We start from the raw sequence: 22,608 nt of genomic DNA on the forward strand, positions 1-22,608 counted from the left end.
TATGTAAATTCTGTTGCGTTAATTTAAGAGAATTATCTCTCCACCTCCTGTTTTAGAGCAGTGGGTTAGTAGATTCTGCCGCCTCTTCAGCTGAATGTTGGAGCCTTTTAGAAATGCAGAACCTTACGTTTACCTCATACTCACTGAATCAGAACCTCCAAGTTGACACAGCCAAGGCTAAAAGCCTTAGAAATCCCCTTGTATTTTCTAAGCATTCACACATTAGAAAGGGAAGGGCAGTGGCCAAGGCACTTTCTTTCTTCATAGCATAGTAATGCAGCTTTGGAACTCAGTTTCTGCTTGCTGATCTGGACATAGCGTCATGTAGGTACACGTAACTTCACATAGTACCTTTGGCTGGTGGGGTGTTGAAATGGCAGAAATGCTATAGTTGCTTTTCTGTGGAAGGAAAAGTGCTATAAATTTACTACCCCTAGGAAGGTTTGAGGCACTTGTTTTTTAAAATTTATTTTTAACTGACAAATAATTGTATATTTATGGGGCACAATGTGATAATTTTGTTTTTGTTTTTATATTTTTAGAGACAGATCTCGCTCTGTCACCCAGGCTGGACTGCAGTGGCATAATCACAGCTCACTGTAGCATCCACTTCCTAGGCTCAAATAATCCTCCTGCCTCAGCCTCCATAGTTAGCATGCGATGCCTGGCTGATTTTGTATCTCTATGTGTGGTAGAGACAGAGTCTTGTTATGTTGGCCAAGCTGGTCTCAAACTCCTGGGCTCAAGCTATCCCCCTGCCCCAGCCTCCTAAAGTGCTGGGATTACAGGTGTGAGCCACCACCACGCCTGGCCATGGTGTATTGATCTATGTAAACATTGTAGAAAGAGTCAATCAAGCAAATTAACATATCCACTACTTCACCAACTTATCTTTTTTTGTGTGGTGAGAACATTCAAAATCATACAGTACATACTATTATTAACTGTGGTTGCTGTGAGATCTTTGTTTTTTAGTGGAAGCCTTGTGAGCTATCTTGTAATTCTCAGCTTAGCTTCACATTTCTCCTCATACTCTGTAGTACTATGGAGTACCTGCAGGAGTGTCCTGGTAATGTGTTACTTGCTGATGTTGTAATCCCTGAGTATATGGCTCCATCCCAGGAAGCCTCAGAGCAGATCCTGACCAGGAGTCAGGGCTCTGCGTTGGAAGCTGTTGGGATGGACAGTATGAGTTTGAATAGTTTTGTAGACCTTTGTCACTTTGAATGCATTAGGGCTGCTTGTCAGACTGAAACAATTATAATTTCACCAAGGACAATCCTATTTTTTAATTCCACTGCTTAATGTCATCAGTCACCAAGACTGTTTAGAAATGGCACTTTAGAAATCCTGAATTCAAATGCCTAAGGGAACTAGCAGATTATATGATCTAATCTAATGAAGCAAGCCTGGTGTAAAAAAGTCAACTGACAGAAATAGGATACACTATCTTCACTTTTACTCCTAACCCTAAGTTAATATTGGAGTTTGATATTCAGAATTAAGAAAAGGTGAAGTAATTTTTTTATAGTTCTCCTCTTTACATTTGGAGCTTACAGTCTGATGCCAGGCATGGCATGCTAACTAGGGAGGCTGAGGCAGAAAGATCATTTGAGCCTAGGAGGTGGATGCTACAGTGAGCTATGATTGCACCAAGATTTTGGCACATCTCATCTTTTGGATTGGGATGTTTTTCTGCACTATTTGACTTCCTTAACCAGCAAGAGTACTGAGTTTCATTTAGTTTAATTATAGAAAATGCCTGTTCATAAATTTAAGTACTTTCAAGCTGGAAAAGAATGTTGGCATAAAAAGTTTGCCATTTGGGGTAACTATTCCAGAGATATTTGTAAAAATCTTAGATTTCATATCAATCATGTTTAGTTGTCCAGTATTGCATCATAACTTCCATTTGTAAAGTTCTTTGCTCATAGTATCATTAGTAATTGAGAAAGGCAAACTGAACAGATTATATCATTTTTATAAAGCTTGAAATCATGAATTTTGTATGCCTGAGGAGTGGAGGGGACAGTTTACTTTCCATTCCACATATGTAAAAATATATATAATTCAGGCCATCAGTCTTAGATTTCTGCAAACTGGGATAATTTCTTGCCAAACAATGTTCTAAAAGTTAAAATTTCAGTGGGAATGAGTGAATGAAATCATGTATTTGTGTAATCATTTAAGAATGTCCCTTTCAAGAAGTAGTGTTGGGAATACTTTTTATACCCTGTGCAAAAATTAACACAAAACTGATCAAAGACCATAGCATAAGAACTAAAAGTATACAACTCTTAGAAGAAAGTATAAAGAAAAAGCTTTATAACATTGGATTTGGCAATAATTTCTTGGATATGACACCAGTAACACAGGTAACAAGAGAAAAAAGAGGTAAATTGGACCAAAATTAAAAGACTTTTATGCATCAGGCACTATCAAAAGAGTGAAAAGGCAACCCATGGGATGGGAGAAAATATTTGCAAGTCTATATCTGATAAAGGATTAATATCCAGAATATATAAAGAACTCCTCTAACTCAACAAATGAAACAACTCAAGACACAAATTAAAAATAGGCAAAGAAGTTTAAATAGACATTTCTCCAAAGACAATATATGGATGGCCAATAAGCACATGAAAACTTAGGCATTCAGCATCACTACTCACAAAGAAACTGTTAACAAAACACCAGGGGTTTTGTCTAGGTCCTCCTGTTCACCGCACAGAAAGCCCATCACTGTCACGACAAGTATTGCCAAGGAAGAAGGCTTTAAACGGCTGCTGCTGCTGAGATGGGAGCTCAGCCTCAAATTCATCTCCCTAACCCACTAAAACTAGGGGTTTATATAGCAGGGAAGAAATGTAACAATGTGTAAGAAAACAAGAACTAGGGAGGGGCAAGGAGTCATCTGGTGTGGTGATCAGCTGAGTTTTGGTTCTTTGATAATTTTTTTGAAAGGCCTGAAGGTCCTTTTCTGGGGAAGAAACTCAAAACAGATGCAAGTTTCAAGCTTTAACAGCAGAAGGGTCAATTTCTGTGTTTATCCAAAAAGAACTGTCTATGGGACTATTGGGCGGGTTTCAAAATGCTACTGCACACCCATTAGGATGGCTACTATAAAAAAAAATAGTAAGTGTTGGTGTGGGTGTAGAGAAATTGGAATTATTCTTCTCTGTTGGTAGGAATGTAAAATGGTTTGGTGACTATGGAAAACATTATGGTGATTTCTCAAAAAATTAAACTGGAATTACTGTATGATCCAGCAGTCCCAGTCTGTGTATATTGAAAGCAGAATTGAAAGCAGGGTCTTGAAGAGATATTTGTATATCCATGTTCATAGCAGCATTATTGACAATAGCCAAAAGGTAGAGCAACCCAGGTATCCTTCCAGGGGTGAATGGGTAAGCAAAATGTGGTATATACGTACAATGGAATGTTATTCAGCCTTAAAAAGGAATGGATTTCTGACACATGCTACAACAGAGGTGAATCTTGAGGACATTATGCTAAGTGAAACAGGTGAATCACAGAAAGACAAATACTGAATGATTCCATTTATATGAGGCAATAAAGTAGATGGCTTGTGATGTCATCCAAAAAGATCAAGTCCTGGATGCAGTGTTAGTGGGTGAGCCATGCCAAGGGTTTTCCCCTGGTTCCTGTGATGCATTGTTTTCAATGGGTCAGAAAGTTAGCTCTCTTCTGCACCATACCTCTAGCCTCCACCGCAGGCCCGCCAGCCATCTGTTGTGTTATGCATCCAGCTTAAGAAACAAAGCATCCAGCTGTCTGCCTCTCAGCTTAAGGGACTGGGTCTTTTTCATAGTGTTAGTTACCACCTACATGACCGTTACTTTGTTAAGTTTCTGCAAAAATCCTCATACCTCAGGATCATACTATAAGTGGAACGATATGATGAACGAGTTTGAGCTTCCGGGACTTGGAAAATGTTGTTTCTGTTGAATAAAAAGTGCGACATTAACAATGTGGGTCACATTTGTTAATTTTGACCAGTCTACATTAAACTTTTCATAGAACATGAGAAAGAACCATTTCCTAATATGCTTATCATGAATAATATATATTCGTTAAGTTCTTCAGTCTCATCAAAATTCTCATCAGCTCCATGAGTAAATATAGTTATCTGAGTTATATTTATATCTGTGTTCTAATCGGCTGCCATTGGAAGCACCATAAATAGCTTTTCTTTTCCATGCAGCTTATCCCATAAGTTCTCAGACCTATCTTTACTACACTGAGCAACATCATTGTCGAAAGTTAAATTTAAATTTGTCAATAATTCATTGTCTTCAGACACATATTTTCTGCCGTATCGAGTAAACACTTGTATAAATTCACCATCTCTAACGCTTGGGCAGCTTAAACATGTAAAACTGCATTTTGCAGTAGCATTATTGTATTTGTTTGAAAACAGTCTGTATTGAAAATACTAGTCCTTTTACAATTCATTCAGGGTTTCTTTTTCTAAATATACCTGTGTTCTAAGTATTAATTATGGTTCTTAATATGGTTTGCTTAATAATGGCATCTTAAGCTCTGTTCTTCCAACTGAGGCATACTTTGTAAAACATGTGCCTTCTTGTGGTCTTTTTTTCCACTTTTCGTAGAGATGCGAACAAAAAATGATTTTGCTTTCCTTTAAAGGAAAAGTACTGGAGGGAAATTGGTTTTTTAGATAAAGTCATTCATCTAGTTTTAAATGTTGCTAACTAATGCAGAAAGAAAAGTTTCAAATTTTGTAGGCCAAGTAAAACCCAGTGAGCTTGTGTAGATGGTGGGCGTCAGTTTGCTTTTCCTGCTCTGCAAGGGGGCAGTCCGCTGCTCCTCTGCCTCCTGGCACAGCCATTAATAGAGATTTAGGTGAACGCTGATGTTGAAGCTGTTTTCATTTCTTCTTGGTAGACATTGAGGCTAGACCTGTGTTACCTGCTTTTGCTCAACTTTGTATTTAATGAGATCCCGTCCTCATCACTGGAAGATACTGAAGTGAATACATAATGGATCTAGTGAGTTAGACCATCTTCAACAAAATAGGCATCTTTTGCTGTAGAACTATTCTGACCTACGTTTACCCTAAATCATGCTAATATACCCACTGTGTTCCCTTGGAGTTGAAGAGTTAATCAACTCCCAAAGTCCCTAAAGTAGTAAGTGGCAACGTCAAAACCAAATGCATGACTTCTGACTCCACACACTGGATTTTCCTCACCAGCTGGAAAAGGGGTGTGTTTGTGTGAGAGAGTGTCTCCGAGAGAAGAGCTAACAGAGATGACCAGGACTTGCACTGAGAAAATACCACCAGGACAAAGCCTGTTTTCATGAGTCATTGTCTGGTTTTATTTCTAGATTAAAATTTGTTTACAATATATTTGCCATAAAGGATTCTTTAAAAGTATAGGAGTTGAATGTCTCACAATGTGTTAAGATTTATTTAAGCTGAAAGAAGAATGCCAAGCTTGGTGGAACTCTGCCTTTCTAGTCAGTGGACTTACTGGCTGGTACTGCCTGTCCACTGCTGTGCACCTGATGGTTACTGATGTGGTGATGACTGTGGATTTGACTCAGGGTATACCAGAGAGGTTGCAGGTGATACTCAGTGCCAAAATCACTTAATAAGGATGTAAGGTTCTCGAGTCCTTTTTTGGTGTTATTAGTTTTATAAGGAAATTAAGAAATTAGATTCTGTTCTGAAGTAGTTTTCCAGCTACTAATTTTAACATATAAACTTCTGGCCCTGGTTTATTTTTGTAAATGAAGATATGAAACACTGAAGTGTTAAACCTGACAGGTGTCAAATCATTGCCTTTTCTCTCTCCTTCACCCCTCAGGGGGGACACAGCGATTGCCACGCACCATTGGAATGTCCCTGGCCAAGGAGCTCATATTCTCTGCGCGAGTCCTCGATGGCCAAGAAGCCAAAGCAGTGGGCTTAATCAGCCACGTTCTGGAACAGAACCAGGAGGGAGACGCTGCCTACAGAAAGGCCTTGGACCTGGCGAGAGAGTTTTTACCTCAGGTATTCTCATTAGAGTTTATTTTTTCTCATTTTAGGAAACATTATAACACTTTGACTAAAACAGCAGTCATCTTACCTATGGAAGAAGTCCCTGGCTTGCTTCCAAGTAAAGGGATGCGTGGGCTCTGTAAAACTAGAGCAGTTACATGAGATAAACACTATGATCCTGTGGAATTCTGATGAGGCTTTGAAGATGCTCCAAGGGTCTTATTGTAGCCACACTTTGATAAAATATCCCTTGACAACGCTTGTCACATGTGCACAACTTCCTAGCAAGGTGTTTTAATTTGCTCACCAGCTGAGCGCTCTAATGGAAGCCGTAGCCATGGAAAGAAAGAGTGATAGGGCTGGCTGTCACACTGGGCCACCCCAAGTCAAAATACATTGAAATATGCTGTTTTCTAGTAAGGGACCATAGTCTGTTGTGCCAGAGTGGACTTTCATTGCAGTGGCTTCACTTGAAAAGTGAAAAGCCTGCTTGAAAAGCAGCAGTTGTTTGTCTTCCTGTGTGTTTGCCTATGGTGGTGTAGGCATTGTTTTGACTCCATTGTGCTTCCTCACAAGTACACTTTCAAATCTAGAACACGATGTGTATGGCTGACTCAGGAGTGATATCAGTGGCCGTGCACTGACAGTCCTGTTTTAAGCAATTCTTTTTGTCACCCATTCAGATATATTTTTCAAATAGGCCTTTGGTCTGAAATCACAAGATTAAAGGGCTTTAAATTGAGAGAAAGAGTCTTCTTTTGCTGTGTAAGCAGTAGTGATCTTTCTTTATTCCTAGTGGAGTTTGAAGTTTTATAATCCCGTAACCATTTCTGGAGTCAAAATAATTTTTCTCTCTAACTCAGGGTTGCTTAACTTAAACCGGATTCATAACCTTTTTGTGGGCTGTGGATCTTTTTGGGAATACCATGAGATTCCAAATTCATGCATTTGATTCTTTTTAAAAATGCACGAATGCTCACATTTGTTCAGAGTCTTGCATCCAGTTTCAGAAAGTGTTCTTGGCACTCAGCACAGGAGCCTTTGCTGACAAACCAGGCCCCACTCTGCTGGTATGCATCTGCTGAATCAGTTTTTAAAACCACACTGCCTGGCATTGACGCTTCTGGTCCTTCTGAATTAACTTAGGAGCTATTAGCTCTTTTAGGGAAGGACCGTTATATAATTTATTCCCCACATAAGGTAATGCAGAGCCATACATTCAGTAGATGCTCAGTAAGTATTTGTTGGATTGATGGAAACAGAGCAAATAAAAAAAGATTTTTGCCTTAAAAAGATAGATTCTCACTACAAACTTATTTATTCTCCTCAAATATGAGAGAAATCTCTACCTAAAGACAAATTAAAGGTGCGAGTATCAGGAGAGTATAATTTGACTGACTATTGGTGTTATAACCTACCCTGGCTTAAAACTTTATGACCAAAACATACCTCAGTTCAAATACAGGGGTGTGTTTAAGAAAGGTTATGATACAATTCCAATTCTGATGATCTGCAGAGCCCGCTCCTGGCCTCCTGACATGGATGTTCAGCTCTCTGCTTCAGAGCTCCCTATAGGCAGCTTATTAGCCCCTTAGGGCCTGACTTGCTCTCTCCCATGATGCTTCTGTGGCCACCATGCAGCAAATGCCACCACCGTCCACACACCGCCCCGCCTGAGAACGTGAGCACTGTCCTCCGCTCTGCTCCCTCCTTCCACTGCCAGTGTGTCGAGCCGCATCCCACTGTGTGGTTACCCAGCCATCATCACAGCCCCTGTGCGTGTGCCTTTGTCACCTTTCATTGGAAGGACACTCCTTCAGAATGTTGATTGTTAAAATTAATTTTCCTCCAGGTCAAACAAATGTATAAGAAGATGTTGAGTTACTTCAGAAAATATGTGACTGCAAAATTACATGCACAAGTCACCAAATGAAGTTTGAGTGGAATCACCTTTATTTTTATGTTTGTTACTTTGTTGCCAAATGATTAGTCCTCCAGGTAACTGAAAGCTTCTGTAAAATCAGTATTTCTAGGTGATATCTGTATTATATATTACTTCCATTTATCTGAGAAAAAAGGCTTGTAAAGAAGAAAAGGCACTGGAAATGTTTTAAGGGGGAAACAAATTAAATCAAGCACTATCTCTAATAGCATTTTGAATTTTCCTGTTTTTCTCATGGCTTTCTAAACTTTACTTCCCAAAGTGTGGTCTGTGGACCAGCACCCTGGGCATCTCCTGACAGCTTGTTAGACGTGCAGAATCTCAGGCCCGTTTCAGACCCACTGAGTCCACATCTGCATTTTAACAAGGAGGATGGGGATTTGTGTGCATCTAGGAGTTTGACAAGCACCTTTTCTTGGTCAGTTGATGATGAAAATGGAAAAATTAGAGGAGCACAACATTTAATAAAATGGATTGATTATCATGAAAAAAATGATGGTGGTGTCTATGACACATACAAATCACAGTGGGAAGAATTATCAATAAGATATTTGTCTAAAAACTATAGCATTGGAAATTGTGGCCTTTGAAAAAGATTTGTAAACATGATTTGGAAGAAAATTTAGACAGGTCAAATTTAATAATAGAAACTCCTTGATAGGAAAACGTGTCTTTTCATGCATTCATCCATGTCACCATCCAAGAGTCCTTTGCTGTGCCTGTTGTTTAGAGCCTACCTTGTGTTTTAATTCAAAAGAGCATTCAGTTCAAAATATAGCATTGAATTCACATTTATCACCCACAAATGGTATTTTAGGACTTTAAAATGTGATCGAATAACGAAATTCCATCTGAGGGATTCTGGTTTTTCTGCTTGGTAAGAGTTTGGCTTCTGCAAGACACAGTTGACATTCTCCTTCTCACAGCAGATACCCAGTTCATTCCTTGTGACTCTTCTACATCCTGAAAGACTTATGTAGACTTCAAATTTATGTGTGCTGTGGGAGCACTGCTTAGAGGACACTGTTGATTAATCCATCATCATTGCTGTTAGTTGTCAAGGCGAATGGAGGAAAGATAGAGAGCCAGTGTCTGAAAGCGATGATATCAGAACCCTACCTTAATCAATAGCAACAGCCTCATCCCCAGCCCAAGCTTCTTTCAAAAGCCCTAATTGTTATGGTACTGAGGCAAAGACTTTACCTCCTTTTCCTTCCTCTACTTAACTTCTAGGAAGTGTTGCTGAAGAACAGCAAGCTCACAGCTGGACACGCACTACCTGCTCACCGTTAAGGATCTGGAGTTTGCAGCATAACAAAACATGTGGAATCTAAATAATGTGCTGATGCAGTTGTTGCAGTTGCTCTTTAATTACAGCCTTGCAAGGCTCAGAAAATTTTCCATCTAGTATCTGACAGCCATTGCTGGCTGTGCCATGGATCCACTGGTGGGAATTCTGAATTTTATTGAGATATACGACATAATTTGTATAAATAATAATTAAAGTCTGTTTCTTTAATTTGAATTTTAGGGACCTGTTGCAATGAGAGTGGCAAAATTAGCAATTAATCAAGGGATGGAGGTAGGTTCCTTAATGCTTGAGTTTGTTTTGGGAATGGAGAGTGGAGATTTAATTTAAATGAACCATGTTTAGACTTCTACATTTTTTTTAAAGTTCTAAAATATGGTTGTTTAAATGCTGCTGTTACTGAAAGCTACTGAAGTTCCTTGCAGGTACGTCATTTATTTCATTCTTAGGGTTATTGCTAATTCAGTATCACAAGCACAGAATTCAGTAATTTTACCAGTGCCGCGAAGCTTATGACATGCTCATGATTTTTGCCATCGAATTAACAGACAGATTTATTGGCTAGTAGTTCATAGAAAACCAAAAGAACAGGGCATTCTGTGTATTTTTAGCATCAGTATTATATTATACAAAACATTCCAAGGAGAACTCCTAGCTCTCTCCACCTTTAGCTTCCCAGTGTGCCTTCTGCAGGGAGGCACACGCAATGCAGGTACAAGGTGAATCCATCGTGTGTCCTGGGGGTACCCCAGGTAGATGACTCCAGAAGAGTGAAGGCCCCAGGCCAGGGAGGATAGGGTGGTGCACATACCCATTTATTGGACTTTTCATGGCAGTTGTTAGATTTTGGTTAAATTATGGGTATTTTGAAGAAAAGTGCTTCCTTCTTGTAGACTAAGGAACCTCTGTATCTTCCTGGGCTGTATCGCAGTAAAAAGAGATTGACTTTATTAGCAGTAAATACAGTTTCATAAATTTGCAAAAGTATCTGATTGGTTTATTTAAATATTTACATAATGGTAACAATACTAATAGCAAATACCTTATATAGCCCTTACTATGTACTAAGCATCGTGTGTGTGTGTGTGTGTGTGTGTGTGTGTGTGTTGCGATATAAAGGCCCCACCTAGATTAACTCATTTAATCCTCACAATACTCCCATTTGGCGAGCATTATAATTAGCCCCTCTTGTTCAGACATGCCTCTTTGAAGCACAGAGAGGTTAAATAACTTCCCTAAGGTAACTCAGCTCCCAAGTGATGGAGTCAGGACGAACCCAGGAAGCCTGGTTCTTTGTCTCATGTTGGTCACACTCTGATCTGCTGTACTATATCAAAGGATTGGGTGCTTTGGGGATAGGTTATTCAACTTTTGAATTTTTTGAATTTCTATTGAATATACCACATTTTGCAAAGTTATTTCTGCTGAAATGGATTATGTTTTTATTCTCAGGTCGATTTAGTAACAGGGTTAGCCATAGAAGAAGCTTGTTATGCTCAGGTATGTAATACAATCACAAATTCAATGAGGATGACCCTTACAAATTATATTTACCTTCTGTATAATTCAAATGAATTTCACTGAGCAAGATTACCCTTGTGCCCATTCCAAAATGATACAAATGGGTTGAAATTAGTTGTTTCTGCTATTTGTTACCAGCTCTTATGACTGATTCTGTTCCACAGGAATGTCTCTTGTCTATATAATCTAGAAAACTCTTAGAGTAACTGAGTCAGTCCTGGGTGTGCAGGAGCTGTCTCTCTAGGCGTATGCTTTCTTTTGCGGGTATGGCCCTGGCCTCCCACTGCAGTGTAGAGAGGTAGAGGAGAGTGGTAATGAACGTGTGCCTGCCATGCAACCTGGGGTGAGACTCCTTGGCTTTTCCTGAACCTCTGCGCCTTCTCTCCTGACCACTGAAAGTTCACTAATGAAATTATAGTTTTATTTTTTACAGAATCGGCCCTTTTCATCTGTAAGTTTTGCATTTGTGGATTCAACCAAGTGTAAATTGAAAATATGCAGGAAAAAAAAGGATGGTTGCATCTGTACTGAACATGTACTGACTTTATTCCTTATTATTCCCTGAACAATATAGTATAAGAACTGTGTACATGCCATTTCCATTATATTAGGTATTATAAATAATCTAGAGATGATTTAAAGTATACAAGAGGATGTGCATAGGTAATATGATATGCCATTTTATTAATATATAAGGGACTTGAGCATCTGCAGATTTTGGCATCTGCAGGAGGTCCTATAACCAATCCCCTGCAGATACTGAGGGATGACTGCATACAAATTAGTAGGTCTTCCTGGAGAGGAAAAAAAATGTTTTCCCTTTTTTGTCTTTCTCTGAAAGATAGAACTTTATTTTAGGGCATCTGAAATAGCAAAAAAGTTTTGTTCTACCTTTCCTGAGAGTTGGAAACTGCATGAGCACTCGTTTAAAGGAGCAGTATCTAGAGTGTGACTCTGTGTCCAGCTTGTATGTATAAATCATCACCTGTCATTGATGAGTACGTGCCATGAGGAAAGTGAATTACAAATGTCTTAGAAATAGCCTCAGAGCCCAAAGAAAAATTTTAAAAGCACATTTGGCCATAAATTACAACTTACTAAATGTAAACACCAGAAATTATACAAGGTGTATTCTTCAGACCACAATGGAATTAAACTAGAAATCAATAAAAGAAAGACTGCTGGAAAGCCCAAAATATTGGGTGATTAAACAACATCCTTCTAAATAATGTTATATGTCAAAGATGTCTTGAGGAATGTATATATATAATATATATAAAATTATAAAGTATTTTGAATTAAAATGAAAATACAACTTCTCAAAGTTTGTGGGATATATTAAAAGCAGTGCTTAGATAGAAATAGCATTGGATGTATGTATTAGAAAAGAGGAAATATCTAAATCAATAATAACCTTCCACCTTACTAGGAAACTAGAAAAAGAAGAGCAAAATGGGGTAGAGGACCACTTGAAGTAAGAAGGACGAGTTTGGTTACATAATTAGGAGAATTGTTCAAGTGACTGATAGATTTCAAAATTTTAGAATGTGGTTCTAAGTAGTTTTCTTAGTGCTTAATAAACTTTTACAGTTGTTTTAACATTTTTGACATATTTAATATTTTGTTTTTCTTAGACTATTCCAACAAAAGACAGACTTGAAGGTCTTCTTGCTTTTAAAGAGAAAAGGCCCCCTCGCTATAAAGGAGAATAAAAGGAACAGAAATTCTTAAGATGCCAATGTAATAAATGTACTTCTGGAAGTGTCTTTCAGATCCAGTATATGCCTCAGCACATGGAATCTTAATGACCAAAGTGAAGAGCAGATTATTCATATAGTGTAATAAGCATCCGGAATAGACCCATCCGTGTACTTCATTCAAATGTGTAAATGTCATATTCATTCAGATTTATAAAGCTAGTAGTGTATAGTCAGAAACAGAATCAAAGTGAGATATACATTTTTAAATATTTACTGCATATGAGGCTTTCTGTTCTTAATTTTTTAATGTGAATAATTTATATATTGCACATTCTAGGGAATAATATTAATTGTATGTCTACTGTGCTGCATTAAGAAAATAAAATTTCTATATACCAAAAAAGGGGAGTTATACCAAATAAAGTTTCTAAGTGATTAATGCATACGAACAGATACATATACATATATCTAAACCTGAAAAATGAATTGATATTCTGAGTGAAAACTACCTAATATAAATAAAATTAGTGAAAAGAAAACATGAGAATCTTTCTCTTACCCCATTCTTTTTGAATTGACTAAATCATTGCATGCTGGACTTTAGAAGAAACAATCCTTTCATTGCTGCTTCTATCAGGCAACCTCTTTACATAGTCCTGTAATACAGTATTGAAGGTGAAGAATTAATCCAAAGACAGAAGCCAAAGAACTGAAGCGGACAGGAGACCTGGTGCAGTGGGACTTCAGGACCTCCTCCCAGCAAGTGGTGTGGCGGCTGCCTGGCCTAGGAAAGGAGATGTTTGCACACAAAGGAGGAAAGAAAATGGGGCAGCCAGGATTGGAGCATGGAAATGGCTTGGGGTCATGGATTAAAGTGGAGACTGTTCTCTGCTTCCTTACCCTCAGCTGTTTGCATCCACTTTCTGGAAGGGAAAGAGGTGAACTTAACAACCCTTTGTCCTAACAAACACCTGCCTTCCTACCCAGGCCAGGTCAAGAAGCTGTAAACGGAGAGCCTCCAGGTTGCATACCTGAGTAGCCACACCTGGGGAGTAGGCACAGGTAGGAGTTGTGTGGGACATCGGGAACTGGAGAATTCGCTGTGGAAAAAGGAAGGAGAACATTCTGATGCCCTTAAATAATTTGAAATAGCTCTACTTTACATTCATTTTACCAAACCACCCTGCCTTCCTAGTTTGTGCCAAGTCTGAGTGTGGTCATGCTGGAGACGACGTCCCCGGCAGTGCCCGTGCAGCAAGCTTCACTGTGGTACAGCTCAGCTGTGTCCCTAAGGTGTCCTCCTTTCACATTTCCGTATATCAGATAAACTCCCATTTTACTGTGGATTTACATCGTCATCGTGGCGACTTCATTGCTATTTGAAGGCATGTGGGCTTCATTTTTTAAATTCTGAAACTTATATTTTTTAACTTGGGAATTTGAAGTCAGCCTCAATTCTAAAATTCTTATAAGAGGCAAATGTGGACTGGCCGTCTGCTGATGTCTGTCCTGACCAAAGTAGGCGGTGTCTTCACTAATGTTTGGACACTAAGGTAAGCGCTGTTTTCTTTATCAGCTTAGGTGCTGAGGCTCTGTGGATTTATGATGATTGCTCAGCTGATCATACTATAAAGAGGGCTTACTAAAATTCACATTTGGCTCGCTCTGTGGTGGTCGTATCGGGTGGCATGCATACTTGTTTACTGATAAACTTGCTGAGCTGTTCGTTTTGTGCATGATAATCTGCACCTAAAATGCTGCTGGTGGTTTTCATAGCCCTTTAAAGGTTGCAGGGCCAGTTTGTCCTATCCATGACATGCTAAATACCACTTTCTCTTGAACTGAGCAGGAAATAATTATGTTGTTAGGAAAAAATATTAAGAGTGTGCTGTATGAGTCGTTTCTCTTCGGTTCATAGTCTAGTCTACTGTCACTGATCGAGCACCATTTAATTTCCTAACAAGTTCTGATGAAGTCACTAGAATGTATCTAAAAGCAAAGTCCTGTAGTGACTTAAGGTATTGCAGACTTCACGTATTATGGCAGAGAAAAGTGCCTGTCCAATTCTCTGAATAAATGTTTGCCTTTCTCTTGATTTTCCTTTCAGTATAGGTCTTGCTGCTAAGCAGTCCTGATCCTCCCCCAAGTCAAGCTCACGGGGCTCTGGATAGGGCCGTGCTACCTAGGGAGGGTCCCCTGCCTGGGCTGCTCCTCTTTCTCCAGCACACCGCCTGTTGGTGCATACAGCTGGAAATGCAGTAGACGTATCCATGTGTTCAGACTAGGTTAGAGAAGGCTCTCAAAAAAGAAGGATGAGCGATCAAGCACAGATAGAATTCAGAGGATGAAAGCAAAATAAAAAGTTTCCCGTTATCTCAGAGCATGAGGCCTACTGGTTTTGAAGTGATTTAGTGCTAGTTAATTTCTAACTTGTCTATGAAAGGAAAGGAAAAGAGGTCTCCAAGTTTCTAAGGTTCTGAGGCAAGAGAAAAGTTGTAGTAATGGCCAAAATAAGAGTCAGATTTTCTGAGATTGATTTCTGTAACGTAAAGGATCATTTCACATTTGCTTCGTTCTTAATAATGATGGATCTGGTTTTCCTGTCAATCATCTTTTTTGTTGTTTTTCTAGCAATCAAAAATTGGCTTGTCACAAAGTGTTACTTTTCTGATAGCACTTTTCTAAGTGCTTTGTGAATAGGCCAAAGCAGTGGAGTGTTGATTCATGGATCAGCACTTAGAAAAAGTGTGTACCTGCACATGGGTGTGTTGCTGGCCGGCCATCAGCCCTTTTCCTCACTTGACCTGAACTTCTACCTCTGGTGATATGCCCTACATTTGTTCTTATTTGGGCTCCAAAGATCCTGGCACACACATTCAGAAATAGTTAATCATGCCATTATTTGTCTACTGATCTAGTAAAATATTAACTAATACTTACATCAGTATGTATTGAACTTTACCAGAATAGCAATAGAAGTTATTTTCTCATAGTCTATTAATAACTGTTTACATGTTTCACAAACAATAAAACATTTTAAAGTTAGTTGCTAATATTCTGGTAACACGAGGTACTTTTCTGTGTAGAGGAAGCAGGATACAGATTGTGATTTGGGGTATTTTGGGAGGCGGAAGGTGGTCGAATCCTCTGTTCAATTGTATTTGTGTCTCAGGCTCCAAAAAATCACTGTTTCAAATGCTTGCCTTTGGATTTTCACAGTCTTCTTTGGGACCTCCAAAAATTCAGCTACCCCTTAGAGGGTTAGCACCTAATAAGCAACTTAGTGTACACTATTTGTTTTCCAAAATAATTCTCAGGGCAGCATGAGAGATCTGGGGACCTGGTGGGGAAAATAAAGGATGTCAAGGACAGACCAAGACATGCACCCGTGTGGCTCGGGAGCAGCCCTGGAGATGCGCCCGTGTGGCAAGACGTGAGATGGCCCCTCCTCCTGGAGCTGGCAGTTCCCTCAGGGGTCCCAAAGTGAGCTCCTAGTAACCAACATGTAAGTTCCTTTTTAAAGGCCTAATACAGAAACAGTAGTGTGTGGTGTTTTGATTTAAGGAAACATTTTGACAAGATCACTGAAAATACCCTCTAAATACGATGAGCGAATAAGAGCTGGGTATTATGGTAATACTGGGTAACATTTATGAAACCATTCATACCTACCAGGTGCTTAACAGACACTACATCCCCGAAATGATAGGCACTTTGGTCATTCTGTGGCATGGAGGAAGAGATACATAAACCATAGAGTGATCACTTACCCACAGCCCCACGGCAGGTACATGCTGGAGTCAGGAATTATACCCAGGGCTACTGGCCCTTTTGTCACTGTTGAGCTTGAAAACAGCCAAACAACATAACAGAAGGCTGCTGATACCTGTGTTTTTGTCAACGTAGAGGGAGTAGTGTCCTTTGCCCTGATTTGGTCACAATTTTCTCGTTACTTGGAAAGATACCAAAAGTGTGCTTATCAGCTGATCAGATGACACAGGCAAGTAATGTAACAATTAGAGCTAACGTCCACTCAGCGCCTCCTCTATCAGCCACTGTGCGTTTTCACACCTAATAGCAAAATCTTATGAAACGGATTTGCTGATTTATAGTTTAAGAAACTGAGGCAGCAGGATTCATGCTGGGCATTCTGTGTTCTGGATTCCAATGTTTAACGGCTATACCATCAAGGGCATGGAGCCAGTCTTGGTAGATGTGAATGATGCCTGGATCTGTCAAGATGCTAGTAGTGATTGGTATGTCCTCACAACTCAGTTCCCCCTAAAACCAGCTACTGGAGTATAAGTGTGAAGACTCATGGTTTGATAGCAATGCTTGTCAAAAAGGGGGCAAGATGGCCTGTAATCCCAGCACTTTGGGAGGCTGAGGTGGGCAGATCACGAGGTCAGGAGATTGAGACCATCCTGGCTAACACAGTGAAACCCTGCCTCTACTAAAAATACAAAAATTAGCCAGGCGTGGTGGTGGGTGCCTGTAGTCCCAGCTACTCGGGAGGCTGAGGCAGGAGAGTGGCATGAACCCAGGAGGGGGAGCTTGCAGTGAGCCGAGATTGCACCACTGCACTCCAGCCTGGGCGACAGAGCAAGACTCCGTCTCTAAAATAAAATATAAAACAAAAAGGGGGCAAGATGTGCTCCCTGTGGGTCAAGAGTGTCCCAGACAACTTTCAGGAAGGGTGACAGGTGTGTTGCTCTATTTGGCCCTGGTCAGACTCATCTGGAGTGTTGTATTCAGTACTCAGCATTGCAATTTCAGGTGGTCATAGGTTGACTGTAGTTTTCTCTAAAGCACACAGGAGCTCTTTGGCCAAGTTCCAGATCCACCGAAGTCAGCGATGAGACCATGGACAAAGTGCCTCATGTCCCTGAGCCCATTTCTTCATTTGTAAAAGAATCCAGTAGTTGTTCAGGATGGTTTTGAAGATCCGGTCACATTGGATGTGATCTGTATAAAAGTGCTTTATGTGGTGGTTGTGTTTTATTTGTTTCATATTTCAGAAGATGAGAAGGTGGGTCTCACAACCACGGCTGGTTTGGGGGCATGTACAAGAACCTGGGCTCTTCACTTAGGAAAGAGAAGTCTAGGGAAACATGGTAGCTGCCTCCAGTAGAACTGCAATATGAAACAGGTCTTCAGAGGCTTCCAGGGCAAGGGGAAGCCATGCAGGGCTCCTCCCCACCTCCCCACTTCTGCTCATTGCTCTGCACATGTCCAGAGACAAGAGATGTGGACTAAACTCTATGCGGGGAAGCTACTTACACCCTCCTAGGTCCAAAAGCTGCCCCCTGCCTCTGGAGTGTTAGAGCAGAAAGTGGGCAGGCATGGGCAAGGCCATTGCTGTGGGAAGTTAAGAGGCACCAGAGGACAGTTCTTCCAACTTAGACGGTTTTTGTGAAGTGAAAGCAGACTGCAGGCCTCAGCACTGGCGCAGATCGGTGCAGGCCTCTAACACTGGCACGGATGTAGCAGATGAGAAAGATGGGTCTCCTTACAAATACTGGTTGTTAGTGAGTTGGGCCTTGAGAGACAGAGAAAACAGGTATCTGCCTAAGGTGTGTCTGGTTAACTATATTGGCCCTTGAGGTAATCTACAGTTGAAGGAGTTTTAGTTCCTCTAACATTTTAAGAAATCATTCTCACGTTTGAGTGCCATGTTTATAGTACCAATTTTTGGGACCAGGGTGGGAAGATTGCCCTGAGCAAAGCTGCCCATTTTCCCATCACCTGGTTGGTTTTCATGGAGCAGCCCACCTGCTCCCCACCTCAGGAGATACTGAAGGACTCTAGCCCTGCGGTGGGCTGTGGTCAGGCCAAGGGTAGGCCAGGCTTCCTTCCTAGGCTTCAGTTCATTCCCCCATCTTGCTGCCAAGGTACTTTTAGATGTTTTGGTCCCCTAAAGCATTTAAACAGACTGACGTGTAAAATGCTGTCTGAACAAAGTCTCCCATGAACCCACAGCACAGTGTGCACCTGAACCTCCCAAGAGAAATAGTAAAATCACCACATCATCAAGTTGCAGCTCAGGGACTGTATAGCTTTAGTGGTGATGTTTGCAGGAAAAGGTTTCAGAGAAATTTGAAAATTGGCAGGTGCACTTTCTTGACCTTTCTAAAAATAGTCTGAGTCACTTTCACTTTCAGCTTTCAAACTGTGTTGAATGAAACCTTTGTGCAGTTTACAGAAAGTGAAGAACTGTTTGGCAAGAGAGAGAAGTTCGAGCTCCTAATAGCCTTGGCTGCATTGAGTAATATTTCTTTTGAGTTGTCTATTAACACTTTCATGAAACGTGCTTTTTATGATGCCTAGAACTTGTATAAGAGTGACTGTAATTTGAGTTCTTTAAAAATGTAAGTACAAGAAATGTGTCACATGCCATAAGAGCTAGGAAATGACAGCTCACATTCATCTTGGTGGAAGGAAACTCTAATTATTGGAAGATGTGATTGGAATATTTGTTCTTAATACCTACGGGTGGCTCTGTCGTATGCTTGCCTAACACCAGTATTGGCATGCAAGTAACACTGAAAACCTCCTTTCTTTTCCTCTGGTCTTTGTGGGAAGGCATGGTGTGAGTCGAGATTGCTAAACCACTCTTCTGAGAGGACTCAGAGAGAGTGTTTATCCTAGACCATCCATGGCGGTGGTACTTCTGAGTTCAGTTATGGTGTGATCTCATTAGTCCAGGCTCAGAATGGCTCGGTAACCTCAAAACTCCAAGCCCTCGGTGCTTGCTTTGCTTCCCTAGACTTGCAGCTTATGTATGCCCACATGTGCTTCATGTGTATTAAAAATGCTTGCATGTGTAGATAGGAAGATATATGTTGACTGCCCTGAAAAACTTGACATCCTAACATTTAAAATTGTTTTGAGTTTCCCCTGGGTATAAACTAGTCTTCAAATGTAAACATGATGAGCAGCGTAGGGGTTATGGTACCAGAGAAAAGAACCAAATCTTGGCCCTGGCCCAGCCCTACCCCTTGTGCTCTGTTACCTGCAGTAGAGGTGGAGTGGGGGCCATACCTGTGAGCGGGACCTCATCTTATCTATTCCTTAGACCCACCCAAGAGCAGGGATTCCCAAAACTGCTGGCACCTGTAAGAGGTATTGTATTCTTGGACTCCATTCCATAACCTCTCATCAGGATTCCGGGTTTGGAATTCTAGAATCAATGTTGAGGAAAAAGACACCTTGGCAATTTTATTTTTCTAGGTATAATTCACATACCATGAAAGTCACTCTTTAAATTGTACAATTCAGTGGTTTTTTAGTATATTCAGAGTTGTATAACCATGACCACTAGCTAATTCAGAATATTTTCATTGCCTCCCAACAAGCCTAGTACTCACGAGTAGTCACTCCCTTGCCCATTCCCTCCACCCCTAAGCCCCTGGCAACCACTAATCTACTTTCTGCCTCTATGCATTTGCCTATTTGAGACATTCATATGAATGGAATTATATAATATGTAGACTTTTGTATCTGTTTTTTTCATTTAGCATAAAAATTTTCAAGATTTGTCCACAGTGTAGTGTGTCTCAGTACTTCTTTCCTTTTTATCACTGAAAATATTTCATTGTATGTATATGTCACATTTTGTTATCTACTCATCAATTGATGAATACTTGTATTGTTTCCACTTTGGCTGTTAAAAATAATGCTGTTATGAACATGTGTGTACAAGTATTTGTGTGGGTATATGTTATTTCTCTTGGGCATACCTACAAATGGAATTACGGGATCATATGACAACTTTATGTTTAATTTTTTGAGAAACTACAAAACTAACGAGCTGTACCATTTTCTAATCCCACCAGCAATGAATAGGGTTCTAATTTTTCCACATCTTCATCAACATTTGTTATTGATCTTTTTGATTATAGCCAATCTAGTGAGTGTGAACTGGTATCTTATTGTGATTGTGATTTTGATTTGCAGTTCCCTAATGATGTTGAACAGATGTTCTTATGCTTGTTGGCCATTTGTATAGTCTTTAGAGATATATCACATATATCTATTTTGCCCGTTTCTAACTGAGCAAAACAGAAAAAAAAATTGAGTTGTAAATGTTCTTTATGTATACTGCATACAAGCCCCTTAACAGATATATGATTTGCAAATCTTTTCTATTCTGTAGGTTGTTTCTCCATGTTCTTGTTGGTATACTTGGAAGCATAAAAGTTTTTATTCTGGTGGAGTCCAGTTTATTGTTTCCTTTATTGCTTGTACTTTTGGTGTCGTATCTAAGAAACCACTGCCTGATCCAAGGTGATAAAAAGTTTTCATTGAAGAGTTTTATAGTTTTAACTTTTACCTTTATGTTTTTGATAAATTGTTTATATATGGTGTGAGGTAAGTATGCAGCTTCACTGTTTTGCACATTGATATCCAGCTATTCCAGCACCATTTGTTGAAAAGACTGTTTTGCCCCATTTATTGTCTTGGTACCCTTGTCAAAAAAAAAAGTTAACTATAAATGTAAGGGTTTATTTCCAAACTCTCAATTTTACCCCATTGATCTTCTGTCTGTCCTATGCCAGTACCACACTATCTTGATTACTAGAGCTTTGTAGTAAGTTTTGAAGTTAGAAAGTGAGAGTCTGTCAACTTTTTCAAGAGTGTTTTGACTATTCTGGTTCCCTTGTATTTTCATATAAATTATAGCATTAGCTTGTTGATTTCTACCCCGAAAAAGGCATCTAGGATTTTGAAAGGCATTGTGTTAAATCTCTAGATCAATTTGGGGACAGATGTACCCTCAACAACAATATTGTCTTATCTATGAACATAAAATGTTAGGCCGGGCGCGGTGGCTCACGCTTGTAATCCCAGCACTTTGGGAGGCCGAGGCGGGTGGATCACGAGGTCAGCAGATCGAGACCACGATGAAACCCCGTCTCTACTAAAAATACAAAAAAATTAGCCGGGCGTGGTGGCGGGCGCCTGTAGTCCCAGCTACTCGGAGAGGCTGAGGCAGGAGAATGGCGTAAGCCTGGGAGGCGGAGCTTGCAGTGAGCCGAGATTGCGCCACTGCACTCCAGCCTGGGCGACAGAGTGAGACTCCGTCTCAAAAAAAAAAAAAAAAAAAAATGTTTTTTCTATTTAGTTCATTGATTTCTTTCATCTGTTTTGTAGTTGCCTCTGTATGTCTTGTATGTCTTCAACTTCTTTTGTTAGATTTATTCCTGAATATTTTATTCTTTTTTTTTTTTTTTTTTTTTTTTGAGATGGAGTCTCACTCTGTCACCCAGGCTGGAGTGCAGTGATGTGATCTCTGTTCACTGCAACCTCTACCTCCTGGGTTCAAGCAATTCTCCTGCCTCAGCCTCCCAAGCAGCTGGGACTACAGGCACTTGCCACCACATCCAGCTAATTTTTGTATTTTTAGTAGAAACGGGGTTTCACCATGTTGGCCAGACTGGTCTCGAACTCCTGACCTCAAGTGATCCTCCCACCTTAGCCTCCCAAAGTGCTGGGATTACAGGCATGAGCCACCATGCCCGACTAGAATATTTTATTCTTTTTGATGCTACTGTAAATGGGATTGTTTTCTTTTCTTTTTTTGTTTTTATACTTTAAGTTTTAGGGTACGTGTGCACAATGTGCAGGTTTGTTACATATGTATACATGTGCCGTGTTGGTGTGCTGTACCCATTAACTCATCATTTAACATTAGGTATATCTCCTAATGCTATCCCTCCCCCTTCCCCCCACCCTACAACAGGCCCCAGTGTGTGATGTTCCCCTTCCTGTGTCCATGTGTTCTCATTGTTCAATTCCCACCTATGAGTGAGAACATGCGGTGTTTGGTTTTTGGTCCTTGCGATAGTTCACTGAGAATGATGGTTTCCAGCTTCATCCATGTCCCTATGGGATTGTTTTCTTGATTTTATTTTTGGATTGTTCATTGCTAGTTCATAGAATTACAATAGATTTTTATATCTTGATATCTGGCAGAAGTACAGTTATTTACTCTGAACTGATTTATTAGTTCTAATCTTCTTTTAGTGGTTTCCTTAGGAGTTTCTATAGGATCCTGTCATTTGCAAAGAGATAGTTTTACTTCTTCCTTTCCAATCTGGACGCCTTT

General features: G+C 40.0%; 1 protein-coding gene and 1 long non-coding RNA gene across 9 annotated transcripts in view; one reads left to right on the top strand and one right to left on the bottom strand.

The window, feature by feature from the left end:
* The window catches only part of AUH (AU RNA binding methylglutaconyl-CoA hydratase), a 153,283-nt gene extending 132,568 nt beyond the window's left edge, over positions 1-20,715 (top strand). For 4 of the 8 annotated variants that reach the window (XM_055271983.2, XM_055271987.2, XM_055271986.2 and 1 more), the window contains 4 exons: positions 5,853-6,040; positions 9,502-9,552; positions 10,732-10,779; positions 12,435-12,923. In XM_055271983.2, the coding sequence (XP_055127958.1) occupies positions 5,853-6,040; positions 9,502-9,552; positions 10,732-10,779; positions 12,435-12,512 (365 nt within the window). In that variant the 3' untranslated portion in view covers positions 12,513-12,923. Of the gene's footprint in view, positions 1-5,852; positions 6,041-7,880; positions 9,553-10,731; positions 10,780-12,434; positions 16,006-17,309 lie in introns of those variants that run through there. The other 4 variants (XR_010120032.1, XR_010120034.1, XR_010120033.1 and 1 more) reach the window with 4 other exon arrangements.
* On the bottom strand, positions 163-19,603 carry LOC129479221 (uncharacterized). Its single transcript, XR_008656615.2, has 5 exons — positions 19,513-19,603; positions 13,060-13,156; positions 10,091-10,199; positions 3,888-3,959; positions 163-399 (listed from the first exon to the last, which is right to left on the bottom strand). It is a non-coding gene; the product is annotated as an uncharacterized lncRNA (long non-coding RNA).
* Positions 20,716-22,608: the final 1,893 nt, after the last annotated feature.

The sequence above is a fragment of the Symphalangus syndactylus genome, chromosome 3, assembly GCF_028878055.3.
Source record: "Symphalangus syndactylus isolate Jambi chromosome 3, NHGRI_mSymSyn1-v2.1_pri, whole genome shotgun sequence".
Classification (NCBI taxonomy): Eukaryota; Metazoa; Chordata; class Mammalia; order Primates; family Hylobatidae; genus Symphalangus; species Symphalangus syndactylus.